Genomic DNA, 20,887 nt, shown 5'->3' with positions numbered 1-20,887 from the left:
ATATTTGACTGTTTGTTGGATGAATAGATCTCGGTAGGTTGTAAACTCAGGGTTACTTATTTACAAAAAAAAGTAATTGTAAGAGAAATGTGGTCCACAGGAAAAAAAACAAGTACAACACTTTCCACAGCTTTCTTTTTAATGAGCAAATGCTGGGTTTTTTTTTTAGCCTTTGCAAACCTGGTGTTTGAAGGGTTCTGTGCTGATTAAAAGGAAGTTCTGGGTGCCTAGCAATGCTGGTGTTCGTACCGACAACCCTCTCACGTGGCCTGAGCCTTCGGGAAGCGTTGGGCTGGAGCACCGGGTCGGAAGAGAGACTCCCAAATGAATTATGAGCACACCGTGATTCACGTCAAAACCCCATTATCGATTATTAATGACAATACTTTTCAATTGATTGCATTTGGTTTCAATTTAAAGCATGTTCTTAGTCACCTGGCAAGTGTAGCAAGTGATTTCTTCTTTTGTAATGAAAATGTGATATTGTACCATATTAGATTCATTAGATGTTATATTTTCTATCTTTTTGTTGATTTTATGCACTCATTGGTCCAAGAATGTGATTTTGTTCATTTGTTTTGTCGTCTCATAATGCAAAACGTCCACGACGTTCACCGGCGAAACACATCTAAATGGATTAATGCCGTTCAAGCAATCACAAGCACCATTGTATATGCGGACTGAAAGCATGTAAATATTTTAATACTTGTGTGTAAGTATTAACGGAAACAAATAAATGTTTATCGAGGAGCTGCCGTCGTCTTTTATTCGTTGCCCGTTGGAGGATGCGATACAGCGTTCGATAAGTGCCGGTTCCGGTTGTTAAAAGGCTGCGTAGGCTGACGGGAACAGCGGCTGAGAAACGAGCCTGACAACTGTGAAATGCTGCAACCTTCCATTATCAATATGGTACAAACAGTGGAGCAGCTTCGCACACGTCACTCACCCACAACGGGGTCGTCAATAAGACAGTATAGTATTATTACAACAGAAAAGACATCCGGTGGAAGGAGGTCTGCGTACAAATTAGTCTGAAAAACAACATTTTCATCTGAAATACATGACATTTGACGTCTCAATAGAGCAGTATTCTACTTTACAGGTAACACATGGCAATAAATACAGCAAGGAAAGTGTTGTAGATTCAAAAGTTGTGAAAATATATAATGAGCACACAGAGAAAACATACATATGTACAAATACAAAACGTTTTTTTGGGGGGATTTTTGCTGAGCAGCCCGGACATTTCTGTTCCTCTGATCACATGATTCTGCTGCAAACGCAGTCCCGTGGCTGCGTGACGAGTGTCCAGTTCCCAGAGAGGTCGTCTCCGATCCTCAGTGTGACGAATAATCCTCCGGAAGCTCGTCCAGGGGAATGACTGTGTACTCCGCCGCCTTCCCGTTCTCCCTGGGACTCTCTTTGTGCATGAACGTCATCTCCTGCTCCCTCTGCTGGTCTGAGGAGCTGGACTTGCTCGCCAGCTGGGAAGCCTTGTGCGGTCCGTTCCACCTAGTCCGCGAGAAGAAGGAAAAATAAAACAGCAGGGGGGGGGGGGGGGTTAATGAGCAGCTCAAATGAGAAAAATAGACCAAATGAAGATAATTACACTCCAAAACGTGGTTCTCACTTGTCCTCTGGTGGCGATGGCAACGCAGAGCATCACTAGAGCAGCCAGGCCAACGATGAACGCAACGATGATGATCCAACCTATTGAACATACGAAAGAAAGTGTAACTCAGATTGAATATTTGAGGGCGCTGCTCAAAAATAAATGTCGTTGAATTGATAGCGGGCGTTCACCTGGTGTTCTGTGCTGGTGTCGGCCTCCGTGTCTGCTTGTTCAGTACCACCTTGTCTACTTGGAACATGAAAAATTCAGGGCTAAGACAACCGATTGAGGCAACATGGTGACTGCAGGCCTGCATATTGTCCAATAACTTGATATTTACCATGACCCCGTTGTTGTGTTGCCATTTCAGTAACAGACGTACCGAACATCCTGGACTTATTGGATCCCGATCTTGTCCTTAATTCTTCATCAGATGCGTCGTTTGATTCTTTATCAGATGCTTTGTCTGATTCTTTGTCTGATTCTTTGTCAGATGCTTTGTCTGATTCCGACTCCTTCCCCGATTCCGTCTCCAAACCTTCACCCACAGGAAATGATGATGATGACGATGTGCTTTCGTTGGTGTCAGAGCCGCTGGTATCCCTGGCTATCGGCACAAAGTCCTGCATGTCTCCAGATCCAGATCCAAATCCAGAACCAAAGGTTCCATTGCCCATCAGGTCTCCACTAGACTCCTCAATGTCACTGGTTTGATTGGTAACGGCGGGGGTTGGGGGGGCTCTGGGTGGGACTGATGAAGACAGGAAGTTTGGCTGGGGGTTTTGGGTGGTTACTGAAGCGGAACTGGAGCTTCCCGTCCCCTGAGGTAGAGTTCCTGAGGCAGAGGTAGGGTTCTCAGATTCTGTAGCGTTCATCGTATCTGTGCCACGGTCCTTGACCGTGGGGGTTGTGGGGGGCTCGGCGTCGGCACTTCCCTCCATCTCAGGGTCTGCGGGTTCAGAGGTCGGCTGCTGGGGTACCTGGACGGTCTCGTGTGGTTTGGGTGGATTAGTTGTCAGTGCGCGAGGAGTCGTTGCGTGGACCAGGTACCCATCCTCCAAGACCTCTTTGAGAACGTCATCATCGGGTTTGGCTGGGAAATGGGTCACATCTAGGATCAAGAGAAAACAACGAGCCATGAATCAGACTGAGTGTTTACCAACCAGCCCTGACAAGAGTGGAGAGGAAAGTTACCAGGCTCTTTTGACAAAAGGACTACATGGGATTGTGTACCCTGCTCCAAATACTTGTGCTAGCTTGTCCCGTGGCCTGCTTTGAAGGTGTGGTAAGACATAGTAATGATTAACCCTGGTGACTAATCGAGTATTGTTGAGTTAACAAAAGAGAAGGAGCCTCATCAAAGCATCCATTTGAAACGTTGACTCACCCAAAACAAACCAACTGCCAGGACTGCAGTTTTTACTGTTTATGTGGGAGGGAAGCCACCAGAGGGATGGAAGTACGATCCTACCATAGTGATAGTGTCGCTTTCAATATCGTAGAACGCGTATTACGAGTCAGTGGTTAAAGAATTGGATTAAGTCTCAACAGTTCACCTGTGCGTTTTGCTGGAACGTCTGGCTTCAACCCAGCAATATTTCCGAAAGAGAGGAACTTTAGTTTGACAGATTCTCCACATTCATTTGACAGCTACAGCCAACGCTCACTGGTAAAATTTAGAAATACACAATATTAATTTAGAAAAATTAAAAAAAGGAGCCCAGTGGTTTCCATCCTCTTTGAAGTGATGCTTCTAGTGAAAGCAGTGAGAGAGAGTTTCAATGAAAAGCTCAAATATCAGAACGATCATGTGATGAACACATTTTTTTTTTTGTGGCACAAATCGTGTTTTGTCTCGACACCTCATCGTTCCTCTTGTTAATCTTGACATATATGCTGTATTCTCAATCCACGACATTATCCACAACATGCACTGAAGGTTCATCATTTCTCAATCGTACTTGTGGACGTTGAATTTTAGCGACTCTCTTTTTGCCGCCAAGTCTAAAAAGTCACATTGTGCAGGAAAGTTAATTAAAGAGAAACTTGATAGAAAAATCCTGAGTGTCGGATCACATGTCTTTGCTCAGCGTTGCATTTCTGCTCAGTCACGTTAAGATCTGCGTTTCCCCGTTAGGCTCCCGGTTGTCCAAACTTGTGAAACGACTCTTTGCAGAGCTTTGGTTTCACAGGTTTTTTTTGGGTTGTTTTTTTTTTTTTTTTTTTCCAGGACAAATGCATTAATGCACCTCCTGGAGCAGCTCTGAACATTTCACAAAGACCTCTGTGTGTAGTGGGGAGTTGCCAGCGACCTGCGCATTGGAAATGAAATACGACTCTTGCAACAAAAAAAAAGAGTTCTAGCTGGAGCACAGAGAGCATCGAGTCGGCGGCAGGTAAAGTGCTGACTCAGCGGGTGAAGAAAGGGACACTGTGAGGATTCTTCAAAAGTCTGTATTAAAGAAATCACTTTGTTTCAGGGTTTAAAAGCCCATCGCTATTACCTTCTTAATCCCGAGACGGCAGTGCCAGAATTTATCAGGACATCATTCAACATATACTATTACTGTTTCTTTCAAAAGGGGACAGAAGCAAAGTAAATTCGGAATAGATTTAGACTTTACATACTCAATTTATATTTATATTTATATGGGTGTTTAAGAAGGCCCCAGCTCTGAAAGGTCATGACACAAGGAACAAGTACTTACTCTCCACAGGCGTCGAATGGACAACGGCGAGAAGCCCGAGAATAACTCCAAAGAGCAGATTCCTCATGTTGGCGTCAGAGAGTGTGGAGGGACTGCGAGGAGGAAGGGCTGATGTCAACTCTCAGTGAGACTGTTTGGCCGCCCGGGCTGATGATTTGTGGGAGATGAATCACACGCCTTGCCTTTTATACCCAGCAGGTAGGTGTTACATCAGGACAATGGCTGGTGACACAGTCATCATAGCAGAAGGCTGGCACACCGGTTGACACACCCTCCACCCGACGCCTTCTCTCACGTTCGTACTTTCTTCCTCTACTTCCAGGAACAACATACACTCATTTGTACTCATTAGGAGACTGATCGATATTCATGAATCTCATAATTTCATGTAATACGTATGAGAAAAGGTGTGAACAAGAGGGAAGAAACTGTTTCAAGATCCAAGTGTTGTGGATCTGTCTGTCTGTCTGTCTGTCTGTCTATCTATCTATCTATCTATAGTACCTATCTATCTATCTATCTATCTATCTATCTATCTATCTATCTACAGTACCTCTCTATCTATCTATCTATCTATCTATCTATCTATCTATCTATCTATCTATCTATCTATCTATCTATCTATCTATAGTACCTATCTATCTATCTATCTATCTATCTATCTATCTATCTATCTATCTATCTATCTATCTATCTATCTATCTATCTACAGTACCTATCTATCTATCTATCTATCTATCTATCTATCTATCTATCTATCTATCTATCTATCTACAGTACCTCTCTATCTATCTATCTATCTACAGTACCTCTCTATCTATCTATCTATCTATCTATCTATCTATCTATCTATCTATCTATCTACAGTACCTCTCTATCTATCTATCTATCTATCTACAGTACCTCTCTATCTATCTATCTATCTATCTATCTATCTATCTATCTATCTATCTATCTATCTATCTACAGTACCTCTCTATCTATCTATCTATCTATCTATCTACCTACCTACAGTACCTACAGTACCTCTCTATCTATCTATCTATCTATCTATCTATCTATCTATCTACAGTACCTCTCTATCTATCTATCTATCTATCTATCTATCTATCTATCTACCTACCTACCTACAGTACCTACAGTACCTCTCTATCTATCTATCTATCTATCTATCTATCTATCTATCTATCTATCTACAGTACCTCTCTATCTATCTATCTATCTATCTATCTATCTATCTATCTATCTATCTATCTATCTATCTATCTATCTTACGAGAGTACAAATAACTGTCATAATCAACTTCGGTTGCTATATAAGTACTATTATTCATTTGGCTCATCCTTTCTACAAAAAAGGTGAAATAAAGTCTCGTACAAAGTGTGTGGGAAAGGAGCTCAAAGGAGATCAGCGTCTGTTGCCGGGGGAGACGCTGATATCAGTTCCCTCTGGAAGTTTCTGGTATACATATTATAGATTTTTTAAAAGCGAAACTGACGATAGAAATACGAGTTGTAGACAAAAACGTGTGTTGATACTAGTGGTTCTGAAACAATGACAAAATGTAAACTACAGGAGAGTTAATAAATGTACTAGTGTCTGTTTTATGGGAATCTTATCACATGTGGATAAGGTGTGTGTGATTGAGGATGTATCCATAAAATGATAAGAAACGATGTCATGAACTGATAACATTGTGTGACTTTAGTGTTCATACAATGAATGCTCTTATACCTAAAACATGTTTAAGTTGCTTAAATGTCAGATTAGATGTGATGAAGTCATCAATTCACACAGATAATATATTCATTTGTAAATTAACATTTTAATGAGATCACCATAGTTAAGCATCACATTACATGATGGATTTCCAACAAAAAAAAGAACCTTATGAAAGAGGTGGATTTACAACAACTTTTTTAATGACAAACTTTATGACATTGTGACATTACTTTGCATATCAAGTGGAAATGTCTTTTTTTTATAAAAATGCTAAATCTGTTGGCTGAAGATGTTTTTCCCTGGAAACAGTTTCCACTCCGCCCAGCGACCAGACCTGACGCTCCAGCCTGGTCACAACCAAAACATTTGGCCGACTTTCAGATTTTCAGTATGCAAATCCAACTTTAATGAAAGATCTGGCAAGAACACCCGGTTCAATATCACCCCCCCACACACACACACACACACACACACACACACACAGCAGGCTTGGTCTGCAGCTCATGATAACTGTATCAACAGGAAACCGGTACGTCACCGCCGAGCCCGTTGCCTCAGGTCGTCTGGCACGTCGGCGGAGTTTCAACCTCCGTCATGAATTAGTCAGCGTGTGGGTGAGCGCTCGTCCAGACCTGCATTCCACACCCACCGTGGCTCATCTCCGCAACTGTTAAGACAGGAGCCTGACTGTGTGGTTTTACCTGCGGTGCCAAAAGGAGGAAGAGTGCAGATCTTTGATCCGGTTTTTACCGCTGGCGAGACCCCGTCACTGATTCAGCGTTGAAAGTGTGACACGCTGTGGTCGTCCAATCGGTGTGCGGGCAGCAGAAGGCCACGAGCCCGACTTCTGATGACAACTGCTGGATACGCATACGGCGTGTTAAAGATGCCGTGCAAAGCCAGAAGGGCGGCGTGTCGCTGTTTACGGGGCGAAATGAGAGTCTGACTGTTCATGATTCAAGAACCTGACATGCTTCCCATCGTCCTTTTTGTCCGTTGTGGCTCTTTTGTGTGTGAAGTTAATGTCCAGTATTTGGCCTAGTAATAATTACCACTGAACCTGAAGGAAAATATGGAAATCATATGATTATTGAGTATAAAAGATTGCTAAGTTGTGTGTTCAGAGCATTGCTTTAATGTGAATAAACATGACTCAGTAGGTCCAGCAGAGACGATTGTAACAGTGGAAGTAATTACTTCCATATTAATGACATTCACTGATAATGCTTTATCCCCAACACTGATAATTACTGAATCTCGGCCTTCGGCCTTGGTGTTAAGGGACAGAACATACCATGGCCTCTGGGACTCAGAGGTTTTCCTTCAAATACTTCTTCTAAATCAGGGGTGTCAAACATGCGTCCCGGGGGCCAGAACCGGGCCGCCAGAGGATCTACTCCGGTCCGCCATGGGATTCCTTTTAAAGTATGAAAATGTAAACTGACACAGACTGATCTAAAAACAATAGATTGGCAAAAACGACATTCAAAAACCGCAAAAACCTGACACGGGTCAGAATTTGACCCTCAACATTAATGCATCTGTGGAGGTCACACAGCACAACGCTTTTCACAATAAAACAGTGAGTCCAATTTATATGAAATGATACTTTAGACATGTAAACGCAAAACAATTTCCAGATGATGACAAATTGTTTTAATCCTGAATAAAAATACGATATCCAGATACAGGTGACTGAGGGTTTAAAAAAAAAAAAAAATTGTAAATATGATAATGTCTGATTTCCTTTAATATGTATATTTCAGGCTAGACTGGCAAATTCTTGCAGTTACAAAAGGATCAAAGGAAGGAAAGACTTTGACATTTGTCCATATCTGCAGTTTAATGTTACGTTTGACTTGTTGGGCCTCCAGAGGTCAGAGGTCAGATTAGGTGGATGTGGCTCCTCAACTGAAATCACTTTGACCCCCCTGCTCTAAATTGAGAAAGCAGAAAGTTTGAATTCCTGAAACGCAGTGTGGCCACGAGCGCTGCAGGCCACACGCCTCACACGCGAGGAAGAAACTGAAGGGCTTTGAGCCCCTACGTTTCTTCACTAGTCTCCTCGAGCGGAACATGGCAGAAGGTTTAGTCGGCCCTCGTGGAACATATATGAATGGATAAACACTCGCCGGGCGGTGGGACTCCTTCGGGGGGCAAAGCAGACCAGGTCTGTGCGGGCCAATTAGCCACTGTCTCAGACTCTGCTGCCTTGCTCTTATCGCCCGCTTCATGGCAGCCACAGTTGTCCCTGCCTCCAAAATCCCAGGACAACTGAGCCCAGCGACTTGTGTGCCGCAGCTTTCATTTATTTCCACCTTGAATAAGCAGAAAAAGAAAAAAAAAAAAAAAGGCTTTTTTTTTTTTATCGCTTGTGCTTCTCTATGGAAAAGGGCAACTTGCATTATTACTTTTCTACAAGACATGCCTGAAAGTTGCTGACATTCACCTGAGGAAAAAAAAAGTTTTGGGAGAAACAGGGGTATTAATTGAATATCTGCCAGTTTCTCACATGAATGAGACGTGGAGTGGACATGTGAACTAAAACAGAACAGGGATTCCATGATTTACGTGACAGCGGATTATTTAGTTAAACTGGAAAGTTCAAGCTTTGTTATGAACACAAATCCTGCATAATGCCCACTTTCTGCAAAACAGGTCCATTTTGTGGGAGGGAGTGAGAGAGTGTGGCGTGTCAGAGCCACTCTGTGTGTCACTCCAGTCCTCCACATGAAGTTGTACTTGTTGGCGGTGCCGACTGGACCGAGTGTCAAGGATGAGCTGAAGTCAATAAGACGTCGTGTGGCGAGGCTGTAAAGACGAGTCTCGGCTTTATGCTCGAGGACCTTCGCTGCACTGAAGCTATTCACTCGTTGAGAAAAAGGTTGAGCTGTAAATGTTTCTCTGGAAAACTTGTGTCCTTCACAGTTTGATAGAAGGAAAGTGAAGGAGCGACGAGAGGACGGATGGTAGGACAGGCTGCAGTGACTGTCCTGGTCAAACAAGGCTGGAGGGACGTGGATCACAGTCCCACCTGAGGCCAGTCCCACCTGAGACCAGTCCTACCTGAGACCAGTCCTACCTGAGACCAGTCCCACCTGAGACCAGTCCTACCTGAGACCAGTTCCACCTGAGACCAGTCCTACCTGAGACCAGTTCCACCTGAGACCAGTCCCACCTGAGACCAGTCCTACCTGAGACCAGTCCCACCTGAGACCAGTCCTACCTGAGACCAGTCCTACCTGAGACCAGTCCCACCTGAGACCAGTCCTACCTGAGACCAGTCCCACCTGAGACCAGTCCCACATGGAAAGAACCTATATAAACATATATGTTTTAATATAGGTTTTTAATATATGTGACATATATAAAATTGGCCATTTTCCTATATTATATGTACATACATGTGTACACATATATGTACGTATATGTGTACACATATATGTGCATATAGGTACCTATATAGGTACATATATGCACATATATATGTGTGCATATATGCACCTATATGTTCTTCTTACATAATTGTTTTTTAGTTAGTTCTTAGTTATTGTCTTGATAATGTATGACAGTTGCCAAAGTGAGATATGTAGGCTATATATATATATATATATATATATATATATATATATATATACTGTATATATGTGGAAATAAAGAAGCAGTACAGGAGACCTATATGGCCTGTATATTCACATATATGCACCTAAATTTTGCCTGTATGTGGCATATATGCAGCATATATGTGCATATACACTGCTTATATGTTTCATGTCTGCGCATATATCCTCATATAGGTTATTTCCATGTGGGCAGTCCCACCTGAGGCCATTTCTGAAACAATGACATTGTTCGTACAAGAGAGGACGGTTGTCTCTGCAGTCGATAAACGGAATTCTCCCGTCCCAGACAGGCTCCGCCCCTAATTTGCATGACGACACATCATTTCAGAAAAGTTTCACGTTTACACGGCATCGTTTGGAAATCAATGTCCGGTTGTTTGGAAGTAAAACTGTGCCATCAGATTCTGAATTCGAATTTCTAACTCTGAATTTTTTTTACCATCGAAATCAGACTTTGAATTTTAAAAGCTGTCGAATTTCAAGCACCTATCTTTTTTTGCTTCTGATTTTTTTTCGACATCTAGAAATGTTCAGTGTGTAAAAATTCAATGTGTCTAAAAATTCAGCTGCAAAAAAATTCAGCCGCAAAAAGAAATTTAGCTGCAAAAAAAAAAATTCAGCCGCAAAACAAAATTCAGCCGCAAAAAAAAATTCAGCTGCAAAAAAAAATTCAGCCGCAAAAAAAATTCAGCTGCAAAAAAAATTCAGCCGCAAAAAAACAATTCAGCTGCAAAAAAAATTCAACCGCAAAAAAAATTCAGCCGCAAAAAGAAATTTAGCTGCAAAAAAAAAAATTCAGCCGCAAAACAAAATTCAGCCGCAAAAAAAAATTCAGCCGCAAAAAAAAATTCAGCTGCAAAAAAAAATTCAGCCGCAAAAAAAATTCAGCTGCAAAAAAAATTCAGCCGCAAAAAAACAATTCAGCTGCAAAAAAAATTCAACCGCAAAAAAAATTCAGCCGCAAAAAGAAATTTAGCTGCAAAAAAAAAAATTCAGCCGCAAAACAAAATTCAGCCGCAAAAAAAAATTCAGCCGCAAAAAAAAATTCAGCTGCAAAAAAAAATTCAGCCGCAAAAAAAATTCAACCGCAAAAAAAATTCAGCCGCAAAAAAAATTCAGCCGAAAAAAAAAATTCAGCTGCAAAAAATATTCAGCTGCAAAAAAAGCAGAATTTTTAGACACATTGAATTTTTACATAAAAAAAATTTTTTTTAGGCAGGAATTATTTAAGTCTTTATCAGACGGCAGGTAGTTTTTGCACAAGTTTTCAAAGGTGGCCCCTGAAAATCAACATAATCCAACAACCATTATCGACATTAACACAATTAAGTCATCCTGATAAATGTTGCTGTGATTCACTTGTGGCCATTTCTGTGTTACTCATTTGACTTGTTTGCGTAATGTATAACTGATGATAATGTAGATAATAGGTTGTGATTAAACGAATGCTGTTCAACACATGAAATTATAAATAAAGCCAACCCTGAGTAGAAAAAAAAGATAAAATCACACATGCCAGAAACTTCTCACGCTTAGGAAGCTAAAAAAAAAAAAAAACAACAACAAAAACAAACAGTAGTAGTCATTGTGCCACAACCTTTTAAATGACAATTAAGGTAATTACAACGGTTTTTCAAATCGATATTGACTCACAGAGAGGTAATCACTGCTGTCAGGCTTCTGCCCGTAATGCTGCTTTCAGACTTTGCTTGCTGGCAGAATAACATTATAAATTATAGAGCAGCTGCAGAGTTTCTCCTGTTGAAACCTGCATATCTGAGATTACGGCTGGATTGAGCTCCGGCGACTGTGGATGTCACTAAACTGCTAGTGAACACGCTGAAGCCAGTTCCCAGGTTAAGGTTACCGCCGGAGTTTTCAAGGTGTCATCATGTTCACACTGACACATTTCTAACTTTGGACACAATTCGAAAACTCAGAGACCGTTTATGACGTCTGTCATAAAAAAACGTCCCACACTCCCAGAACACAGACGGGCAGAGCTTTTGACTCGTTACTCCTCATTACAGGACCGACCCAGTATGACTGTCCCGTCACACGTCCGCCAGCCCGGAGCGCCGTCGCATCAAGACACAGGAAGACGGATGAGCTGCCAGAATTCCAAAGGCGAAAACAAAATAGGAAAAAGCAACAGATAAAGTGCATTTTTTGGGGACATTTATTGTCATTTCTTAGACTGAATCCAGTCCGTCTTGTAGTAAAAGTGTGACTATGTCCACTTTCACTTGCTTTACTTTCGGTCCTTGCTCCCTAAGTTATTCCTGTTAGATACTACTTATGTTCTGTAGGTCAGTGTTTTTCAACCTTTTTGAGCCAAGACACACTTTTTTCTTTGGAAAAATCTGGAGTCACACCACCACCTGAAAATAGTGAAATGTAAAACTCTGTAGCCTCTATTAACAATATAAAGTCATTCCAATCAAAGACATCAAAGTCATTCTCATCAAAGACATCAAAGTCATTCTCATCAAAGTTTTCTCAACAGGAATCCAGTAAATCCAGAAAGCAAGGACTTTTTTTAATAGTGACTCCCTCAGTGTGAAACCTGGACCTGATGGATGAAGAGCTGAGATCCTGGTTTTCAAAAACTTCTCCATCACTGTCACTGACACAGTACTTTGATACAAGATGGTAGCAGGAGGTGGAGATGAACCACACTGACGTCTGTCACTTTACATTTCACCGGCAAAGTTCTGTGCTGCCCTCTAGTGGTGAAGAGTATTGTAGCATCACGGAGTTGGTCGCTGCAGTGCATGATGGGAGTTCAGGTTAGGTGTTGCCGGAGGTTATCGAGGGTTATTGTCGGGGTTGTTGTGTGTGTTGGTTTGTTCTTGTGTCGTGTTTTTGTTCCTCGGTTCAGATCGTTAATTATCTCGTCTAGTTTGATTTGTTGGATGTTGGTGATCAACCAGGAGTGAGAAATGTTGTGTGGAGTCTCACCCTGTTATGAAGTTCCGGTTGAATGTGTCCATGTCAAAATAAAAGCCTCTGGTGACCAATTCTTCTGTGGCACTCCCCACAGTATTTATACACGATTACTCTGCACACTGCTCTCACAGCCGCTGTCAGCTGTGAGAGTAAATGTTTTTTTTATAAAAAATGTGTAATTGGATAATTTCCCATGGCTCACCTGACGAGATCTGGCGGAACACCAGTGTGCCGCGGCGCCGTGGTTGAAAAACACTGCTCTAGCGTTCTACCATGACTGTGCTTTACAGTCGGCGAGAAGGAAGCTTGTTCCTTCTCGACCATTTACGTGACAACGTTGTCAAGTGAAGTGGGAAACTTTGATCAGTCACTGGAAACGGGAAAAACAACTTTTCTGAAACACCGCTATGGCGCCATACAGTATATTCTCCTGAGACTTGGTGGATCTGTATTGAGTGTCACCCGTGATGACAATCCATGCATGTGTGTGTGGTTTAATTACAACAAACAAACAACAGCAACACGAGTGGCCCAACATGAAAATGTCATTGTTTTTAGCGTTTATGCCGTTTCTCTGTTGACAGATATCATTTTCGAAACATTGCCGTGTAAACGCAAAACATTTCTGAAACACAAACACAACGGATGCATCTCCACCTGAAACGTTGTCGTATAAACAGAATCTAGATAACCAACCTTAAACAAGAGAATATTAAGTTACAACAAAACTACAGATGTTTATTCATTTTTTAAAAAGTGGAACGGTGGAAGAGTGAAGGTTTGTCTGGTTTTGGATAAAAAAAAAACACGAAAGGAGTGAAATAAAGATATATATGAGTGAAACAAACAAAACAGTCACGTTTAGTGCATCTGTGTGTTTTTCTAATAAAACCTACTAACCTGCTGTCCGGCCACAGCATCCAACTAGATAAGTCGACACGCCTGCGGCCAAACAGTTGTTTAATTAATCTATTTATTACTCTTCCTCAGCAGCTCAGTCTCTGCTGACTTGGACAAACTGCAGTTTGGCTCCAATTCTCTCTTCTTTTTGTTTTTTACAGCCTCAGGAAGCTTCTTTCTCAAAATCCAAGTGTTTTATGTGGACTGGCGTTTTCATGATTTTCTTTTTTTTTTTTTTGAATAATTATTTTTGCTTCATGTGCTTTTGTGTGAAATTCCCACAGCTTGTGTCTAATCTTTTTTATTTCCCAATCAAAGGAGTTCAACATGGTGGCCCTTACAACCGCCTGACAGTAAGACGGTTCCCAGTTGAACACAAGGCAAGTAAATATTTCAACTTTTGTGCCACTTTTTTCCAATGTTAACGGATGGAGACATTTTTAACTAGCTATAACTTCTTCAAATCTTAACCGATTTCAACCATTCGACTTTTAAACTGTTCAACTGTTTCAACTTTTAGTAACTTGTGCAACTTTTTTAAACTTTTTCAACTTTTCCAAACTTTTACAACTGACACTTTTTCCAACTGTTTGACACTTTTTCAACTTTTTGAAACTTGTTCAACTGTTTGACACTTTTTCAACTGTTTGAAAGTTGTTCAACTTTTTGAAACTTTTTCAACTTTTTGAAACTTTTTCAAAGCATTCCAGTCTACCTGCCGCAGGCAGGCAGCAAAAAGCATCACAGTTTGCATTCACACTATCATGCATTTGCCTTGGGAAATGCAGATCATCTAGTTGTGTTTGAAATACTTTGCCAAACCCACAAAATGTCTGAAACTAACTTTTTGCACACTCCAAAATCTCTCGCCTTAAAGATGGAATCAGTGTGGGAGTGAACTTTCTTGATTTGCACGCAACTGATCTGCTTTATTTACATAGCTTATCACACTGTTTAGTCAGTTGGACTTTTTGTGGGCCGGTTGTCAGATTAGCAGTGCTTTAACGATTATGTACTGATTGAAAGACGGTCAGTGACTTGTTGCCCAAACATGTCAAAACACCCACTAAATTCCAGGGAAGTTCTTGCCTTTACACAAGACTCTGGCTCAATTATCGCCGTCCCACAGGTTTAAGAAAGGCTAATACGTGGGAGGAGCCTGCTGAAGTTGATTTAACACGCCACTTTTGGTGCAAAGAGCCAAGATTATCTCGTTCGGGATTGTCAAGTACGTTCTAGTTCAGGGGCCACGTATGGCCCAATTTCACCTCGAGTGGGTGGAGCCAGTAAAACAGCACCATGATAACCTTTAAATTTAAACTTTTAAAAAGTTTTTGTTCATTGTGGCGCAGAGCATACGTGAAGAAAATGTTTATATTTTCACAAAGCCAAGCAATTACACCAGAAAATGATTGCAATCTATTTAAAGTCACTTTAAATATCTTCTGGTGCAAAATACAGTGAATTGTTCATATAATTTCCACTATTCTTGGGAAATTTCTTTTATAGATTTATGTTATCTTCAGAATTTTTACCATTTGCTTGATTTTTGAGTGAAGCCTCTCCAGTTATGGCCCACGGACCTTATGTTTGACACCCAAAATACATTTTACTCAGAATGACAGGAATTATATTGTCTATATTCACTGAGATTTCACTTCCTGGATTATTAAATGGATGTTTCTTTCCCCCCAAAAAATGTTCAAAGGTCTAAATACTTTTGGGGCCTTTTTTAACTTTCATTTGTTTGTTTTTTTTGGCCAAATGTTGAAACCATTTGTTTGTACTTACAAAAGCTTTGTTCACTATATTCAGTAATTGGGTCATGCTGTGTTTTGCAAATCTACACGTGTTAAAAGAAATATTCACAAATGTAAAAAAAAAAAAAAAAGGTCACAGAAATAAACAAAAAAAACTTTTGACAAACCTGCTCGTTGTTTTGAAGTCCGATTTTGACATTTACAAATATTTTTCACCACTTTGTGATTTTTTTATTTATATGCTCTACATAAAAACACCATTTGCGATGAGATGTTTTAAAATGTATTTGATTATTCTAACCTTAACCCCCAAAAAAGTGAACAAAAAAATCTAATATACACAAACCATCAGATTTAGGAGGTGTACACATCTTGGAGATGATCCATGGATAGTTGTTGAACATGATCAGTCTTGGTTTCCATGACAACGTCCAGCCTGCGCTTGTCATCCACACAGCTGGATGATTGGATGCCACTCGTTTCACACAGAGCGCCGGCGCCCGAGGCAGACCTCCACTGACAGCTGCTCCATTAAAGGAAGGGCCAAAGTGGGAACTTCCACAAAGTGTCCACTGCAACTCTTTGAAGTCACACTTTCCCACATGCAGTAAGACCCGGACTGGAGTCCTTTCATCATGAAACAAAGCCGAGCTGCGGGTTCGGGTGAGAGGGAGTGGCTGCATGAAGCGGTCGCCGAGGTTACAGATGGATATCTTTCACACTTTCACACAGAAAACAAGTTCAGGCTGGATGTTTGATTAAGATCTCTCTCCACTGGGACGCCTACGTGCTGCGTGCTCACGTGCCACTTGTTTACAGTGGATTTGTGATCAACACATCCAGGATTTGCTTTCAGGAATTGCCGTCGCCCCGTAACCCTGTTAATATTTTCTTGCACATGTTCACATGTAAATGAGGCAATGCTACGTTTTTGTTGTTTTTTTTTTGTTTTGGTTTGTTTGTTTTTGTTTTGTTCTTTGTTTTATGTCCTTTTGTTTTTGTCTTTGCTATCATTGTTGTGATTATTTTGGTTTTTGCTCTGTTGTTGCTCAGGCTGGTTTAATCTCATGGCAGCTGGAAAATATTTGGATCACTGTGATTATTGTATTATAATGAAAAAAAAAAGAAAAATATGTATGTAGCACTAACAAGGGTATTGTATGTTTCTCCCCACCCAGTCTATCTCTCTGTCTTTCCTCTCCTCTCCTCCATCCTTTCACCCCAACCGGTCCTCAGAATTCCTCCACCTCTGACTCTGGTTTCTACAAAGTTTCTCCTGTTGGGGGAGTTTTTCTTTCCACAGTCGCAAACAAACCTGCTGCTCATGTGGATGTTGGGCTTTTCTATTTTCTCTATAAAAGCACATTGGAATGACTGTAATGTATTTAAAAATGTCTTTTTTTAATTAAAAAAAAAAGGTAAATGAGGCAATGCAATGGGCCCTGCTGTGGTCTCAACCTTGTTCTTCTTGTCCCTCGACTTGCACGTGTTCAGAAGAGCTGCCTTACACGCGCAGTAGCCACGTTTCACAGAAGTTGTGGTTTTTCTTCCGTTTCCATGGAGACGGAGCAAAGAGTTCCAGTTTGGTAGCCGTTTTCAAAAAGTTGTGTTTTCAGTGGCTCCGAGTGTAAACAGACGCCCAAAATTTAAGTTTTCCATTTTTACTTGAAAACTTTAACTGGGTAAACGAGGTTTTTCCCTAGTCCTGGTGAATATGTTCTTTTTATCGATTTCCTTTTGTATATAGTTTTAACATTTTATGCTTTCATAGCTTTTGCGAGAGGTCATTTATATATCTGCGATTAGTAGGTAAAATCATCAAGTACTGTTTATATACATACTCATATATGGGCTGGAAAAAAACTGAAGGGGAGGGAAGAGCTGTCTTTACAGAAAACGTGCGTTGTGTAGAGACTGAGTGAAGTGTATCTACGACCACACAGCAGTGTTCCATCTCCTCAGGCCTCACCTAACCAGAGCTAATCTTCCACGAGGCTGATTTGGTGCCACAGTGTGCCAAAGGAAATTTCCTTGAGGCCACTACCACTACCCTGAAGTGTTGACAAGACAGAGTGGATCCATGCTTTCATGTTGTTTACACCAAATTCTGACCCTCACATCAAAAATGTCAGAGCCCGAAATCATAACACATCAGAGCAGGCGACACTTTTTACAATCTTTTATTGTCTCGTTTCAGTGAGCCGATGTGAATACGCATATACATATATTGTGAATAAACACATCTTCCTGTTCTCATGTGTGGCCCAGGTTTCATCTTATTGTGTATGAAATGATGACCTTCCACCTGGTTCATATGAGGTTGTCATTTGAGTTACATCAGTTTTATTTTTTATTACCTTCTTATGAAGATGATTAAAATAAAAATAAACAGAAAAATAGAACAAAACCATCTAAATTATTGATTGTTTTTCATAGGTTTACCACAAAGCCTGAATGACCTAAATTTCACAATAAAACCACAGATAAATGATATGTTGATTATCTTGACTATATTTAATAATAGACACAGCAATATGTATATGTAACTCATTTATTTTTGTTTTCATTGGAAATGCATGTGCGCTATGGTCAAAGAGTCCACAGAACAGAATAAATCACAATCATATTTTGTAAGTATTTCATTAAACCAGGGGGGTCAAACTCATTTCAGTTGAGGGGCCACATCCATTAAACTGCAGATATGGATAAATGTCAAAGTCTTTCCTTCTTTTGACCCTTTTGTAACTGCAAGAATTTGCCAGTCTATTCTGAAATTTACATATTAAAGTTAATCAGACATTATTTTATTTGCAAAAAAAACACACAAAAAAAAAACCCCTCAGTCACCTGTATCTGGACCTCGTATTTTTATTCAGGATTAAAACAATTTGTCATCATCTGGACATTGTTTTGAGTGTCTAAAGTATAATTTCACATAAATTGGATAACCTTTATTGTGAAAGGTGTTGTGTTATGTGACCTCCACAGATGCATTAATTAATTCTGACCAATTCATTAATGTCCACAGTCAATGCATAGCTGAAGTTAATAAGTGGATGTTTTAGAGCTTTTTTTTTTTTTTTTACAACTTAACCCAGAAAGAAATAGAGGAAATAGAGAAATATGAGGTTTCTCTGCTCAGGCATGCAACGTCATCATTGTACGACCACGACGGTGTCGCGCGTCTGTGACGTCAGCGCAGCAGGAGGGGTCGCTTGTTGACAGCAGGACAACAAAGAGTTCGCAACAACAAACAAGTAAGGTGGCATGTCCCGTTTGTGAATTTGATTTATGTCACGCGTCTGACGTAAAACCACCGCATCGATGCTGCAAGGTGCGTTTACGAGCTAAAAGAACCAACTTTGCGAGTTAGTCAAACGTAGTTTGGCGTCACACGGTAACTTTAACAACATTACAGTCCAAAACTCCTCTTTTGCGACAAAACGGGCACCGATAGTAACACATGCGTTACTTCTGGGCGAGGAAAGATCCCTGAAATTGAATCCTCATCATGTCCTAATGTGATAAAAGCCGTTAAAGCTGAACCCGGTCAAACCATGCGTTTATGCGTCTTAATGTACACACAGCATGCATCTTAGTCTTATTTAACATTTGATTAACACCTACAAAACTTAATTTAATCTGCAGGTCCACATAAAATAAATGAGTGTTGAAGGAATTGAGTGGACTGGAGGATGAAGCAGAGATTAATATTTACTGCATCATCAGACGACGTAAATATCTTAACCTCTTCTGTATTAAATGATCTGTATGATCCTTGAGTTCAGTGAATTCCTTCCACACCTCCTCCCTATAATTTCTTCACAAAGGCAGCAATACACAATTCATAAGATAAGATAAGATGATCCTTTATTCATCTCACAAATGGAGAAATTTAGTGTTACAGCAGCAGAGCAGGATAGCAGAAGAAAATCGCACAGTGCAAAATCAAATTAGATAAAAATATAGGGGGAAAAGTAGTATAAGAAATAGTTAAAAAGAGCCAGTCTGTAATGTTATGCTATAGTCTGTAATGTTAAATATTATGTTATTTTGGGGTTTACAGGCTTTTATTTCTGTGCCGAGTTTGCATGATTTTGCCCTCCATGTGTGGGTTTTCTTGGCATATTTGAGCTTAATCTGTTGCTCATAGGTGGGGATGTGAGTGACTGACTGCCTCTCGTATGTTCTGCCCATTAATGGACTGGCGACTCATCCAGGTTCTACCCTGCTGTCACCTTTGCTTTGACTGAATTCGTTGTGCCACACCTCCGACTCGCTCTCCCAATTCTGAGGAACTCCTGTTTGGAGAAAGATTTCATAAGGAGTGTCAATGCAGACCAGATTGAAGTGTGTGTGTGTGTGTGTGTGTGCGTGTGTGTGTGTGTACGCACCGAGTTGACGGCCTTTCAAGGTGTCTTAAAGAGCTGAAGTGTAAACAAGAAGTTGGATGGTTCTCTATGGAAGAGTGGCAGTGGTCGGTTCTTCTTTATCAGTACGAAATAAAGAATATTAAAGAAGAATTTAAATTTTTTTAATAATTACAGGAGAAAGACACTGAATATTTACAACAACAGGAGACGTCACAGGGAAATACTGTATTGAAAATATATATTCTGATTATATTATTTTGATGACATGACCATTTGTCTCTTTAAAATGTAAAGCTGAACATAGCAGGGTTAACAATACAATGTTTTAAAAGTAGTTCAATAAAACTCTAATTAGTGATATCTTTATTTATTACAACATCCAGTGGTGATGATAATAGGGGTTGTCAGTTTACTAGTTGCAGACTTTATATTACAATCAAAGCTTTTGTAATCACTATAAAACAAATGTTTTGAGCGAGAGTCTGGTGTTGGAAAGAAACGACACGACAGTGAGCTGGTAAAGATCTATACCCCACAGCATTGTTCAATTTGATTTCTGACTTGATGGTTTGGATACTCGGCATAAATCAAGTCCACATAATAAAATGAGTTGTCATCACAGCTGTTGTTGTAAAAAATGAATCAATATTCAATTTAATAAATACAAGAAAAGCAACAAGAACAAAGCAAAATGAAAAGAAGTTTTGCTGCATCAGTAATTATTTGTGAATAAACATTAAATTATATCCACATTTTAGCTTGAAGACAGAACCATGTTGTGTATATATATAAAATAGTCATACTTTGAGGATAATGTGCAGCATTTGTGTATAGACTTAATTTATAATCTACTTTTTTGTCAATCATAGGCTCAACAAATATGAATACAATGAAATAAAAAATCATATTTTGCTTAATTTTCCTCGGAACCCTGTTGTTCCTTAATTTGCAAAACTATCTGGTTTATATATTTCTTTATACATTATTTGCATGTTCATACTTCATAACCTTGAAAGTCTTTCTCAGTCTCACTCGACTGACGATGTGATTTCTGTTTTCAAACGGGAATAAGAATCAGTTTCTCTCCAGTATTACTGTGATATTCAAAGTTCAGAGCTGTGCTGGAGCTCAGTTTACGAAATGAAACAGTAAATTTATTCTAATATTTGTTGGTCACTTGTCTAATAGTTTCAAGCAAAACATAACCAACTTATTGACTCAGAAATGTCACGTGCAGCTT

General features: G+C 40.1%; 2 protein-coding genes across 4 annotated transcripts in view; one reads left to right on the top strand and one right to left on the bottom strand.

Moving 5' to 3' along the window:
• Positions 1-737: 737 nt before the first annotated feature.
• Positions 738-4,464, bottom strand: LOC308144603 (uncharacterized protein). 3 transcript variants are annotated; one of them, XM_080515761.1, is made up of 4 exons: positions 4,321-4,464; positions 1,953-2,723; positions 1,804-1,861; positions 738-1,710 (listed from the first exon to the last, which is right to left on the bottom strand). In XM_080515761.1, exons 1-4 carry the CDS (start codon positions 4,385-4,387, stop codon positions 1,338-1,340), a joined length of 1,269 nt encoding a protein of 422 aa, XP_080371887.1. In that variant the 5' UTR covers positions 4,388-4,464; the 3' UTR covers positions 738-1,337. The 3 variants fall into 3 exon arrangements, with proteins under 3 accessions (XP_080371887.1, XP_080371888.1, XP_080371889.1); XM_080515762.1 differs by having other exon boundaries at positions 1,804-1,858; XM_080515763.1 differs by having other exon boundaries at positions 1,804-1,858; positions 1,995-2,723.
• Positions 4,465-18,480: 14,016 nt separating this feature from the next.
• The window catches only part of apip (APAF1 interacting protein), a 21,278-nt gene continuing 18,871 nt past the window's right edge, over positions 18,481-20,887 (top strand). The window contains exon 1 of the mRNA XM_080516042.1: positions 18,481-18,531. The gene's annotated coding sequence lies outside the window, so the exon portion shown is untranslated. The remainder of the gene's footprint in view (positions 18,532-20,887) is intronic.

The sequence above is a fragment of the Blennius ocellaris genome (genome assembly GCF_963422515.1).
Source record: "Blennius ocellaris genome assembly, chromosome: 1".
Lineage (NCBI taxonomy): Eukaryota > Metazoa > Chordata > Actinopteri > Blenniiformes > Blenniidae > Blennius > Blennius ocellaris.
This window is presented reverse-complemented; position numbering and strand designations above follow the sequence as displayed.

Coding starts and splice junctions, on each gene's coding strand:
- LOC308144603 (XM_080515761.1), bottom strand. CDS start 4,387: ATGAGGAATCTGCTCTTTGGAGTTATTCTCGGGCTTCTCGCCGTTGTC. Junction 2,724..4,320: donor CCATTCGACGCCTGTGGAGA/GTAAGTACTTGT, acceptor TCTTGATCCTAG/ATGTGACCCATTTCCCAGCC. Junction 1,862..1,952: donor AACACAACAACGGGGTCATG/GTAAATATCAAG, acceptor TCATGTTCCAAG/TAGACAAGGTGGTACTGAAC.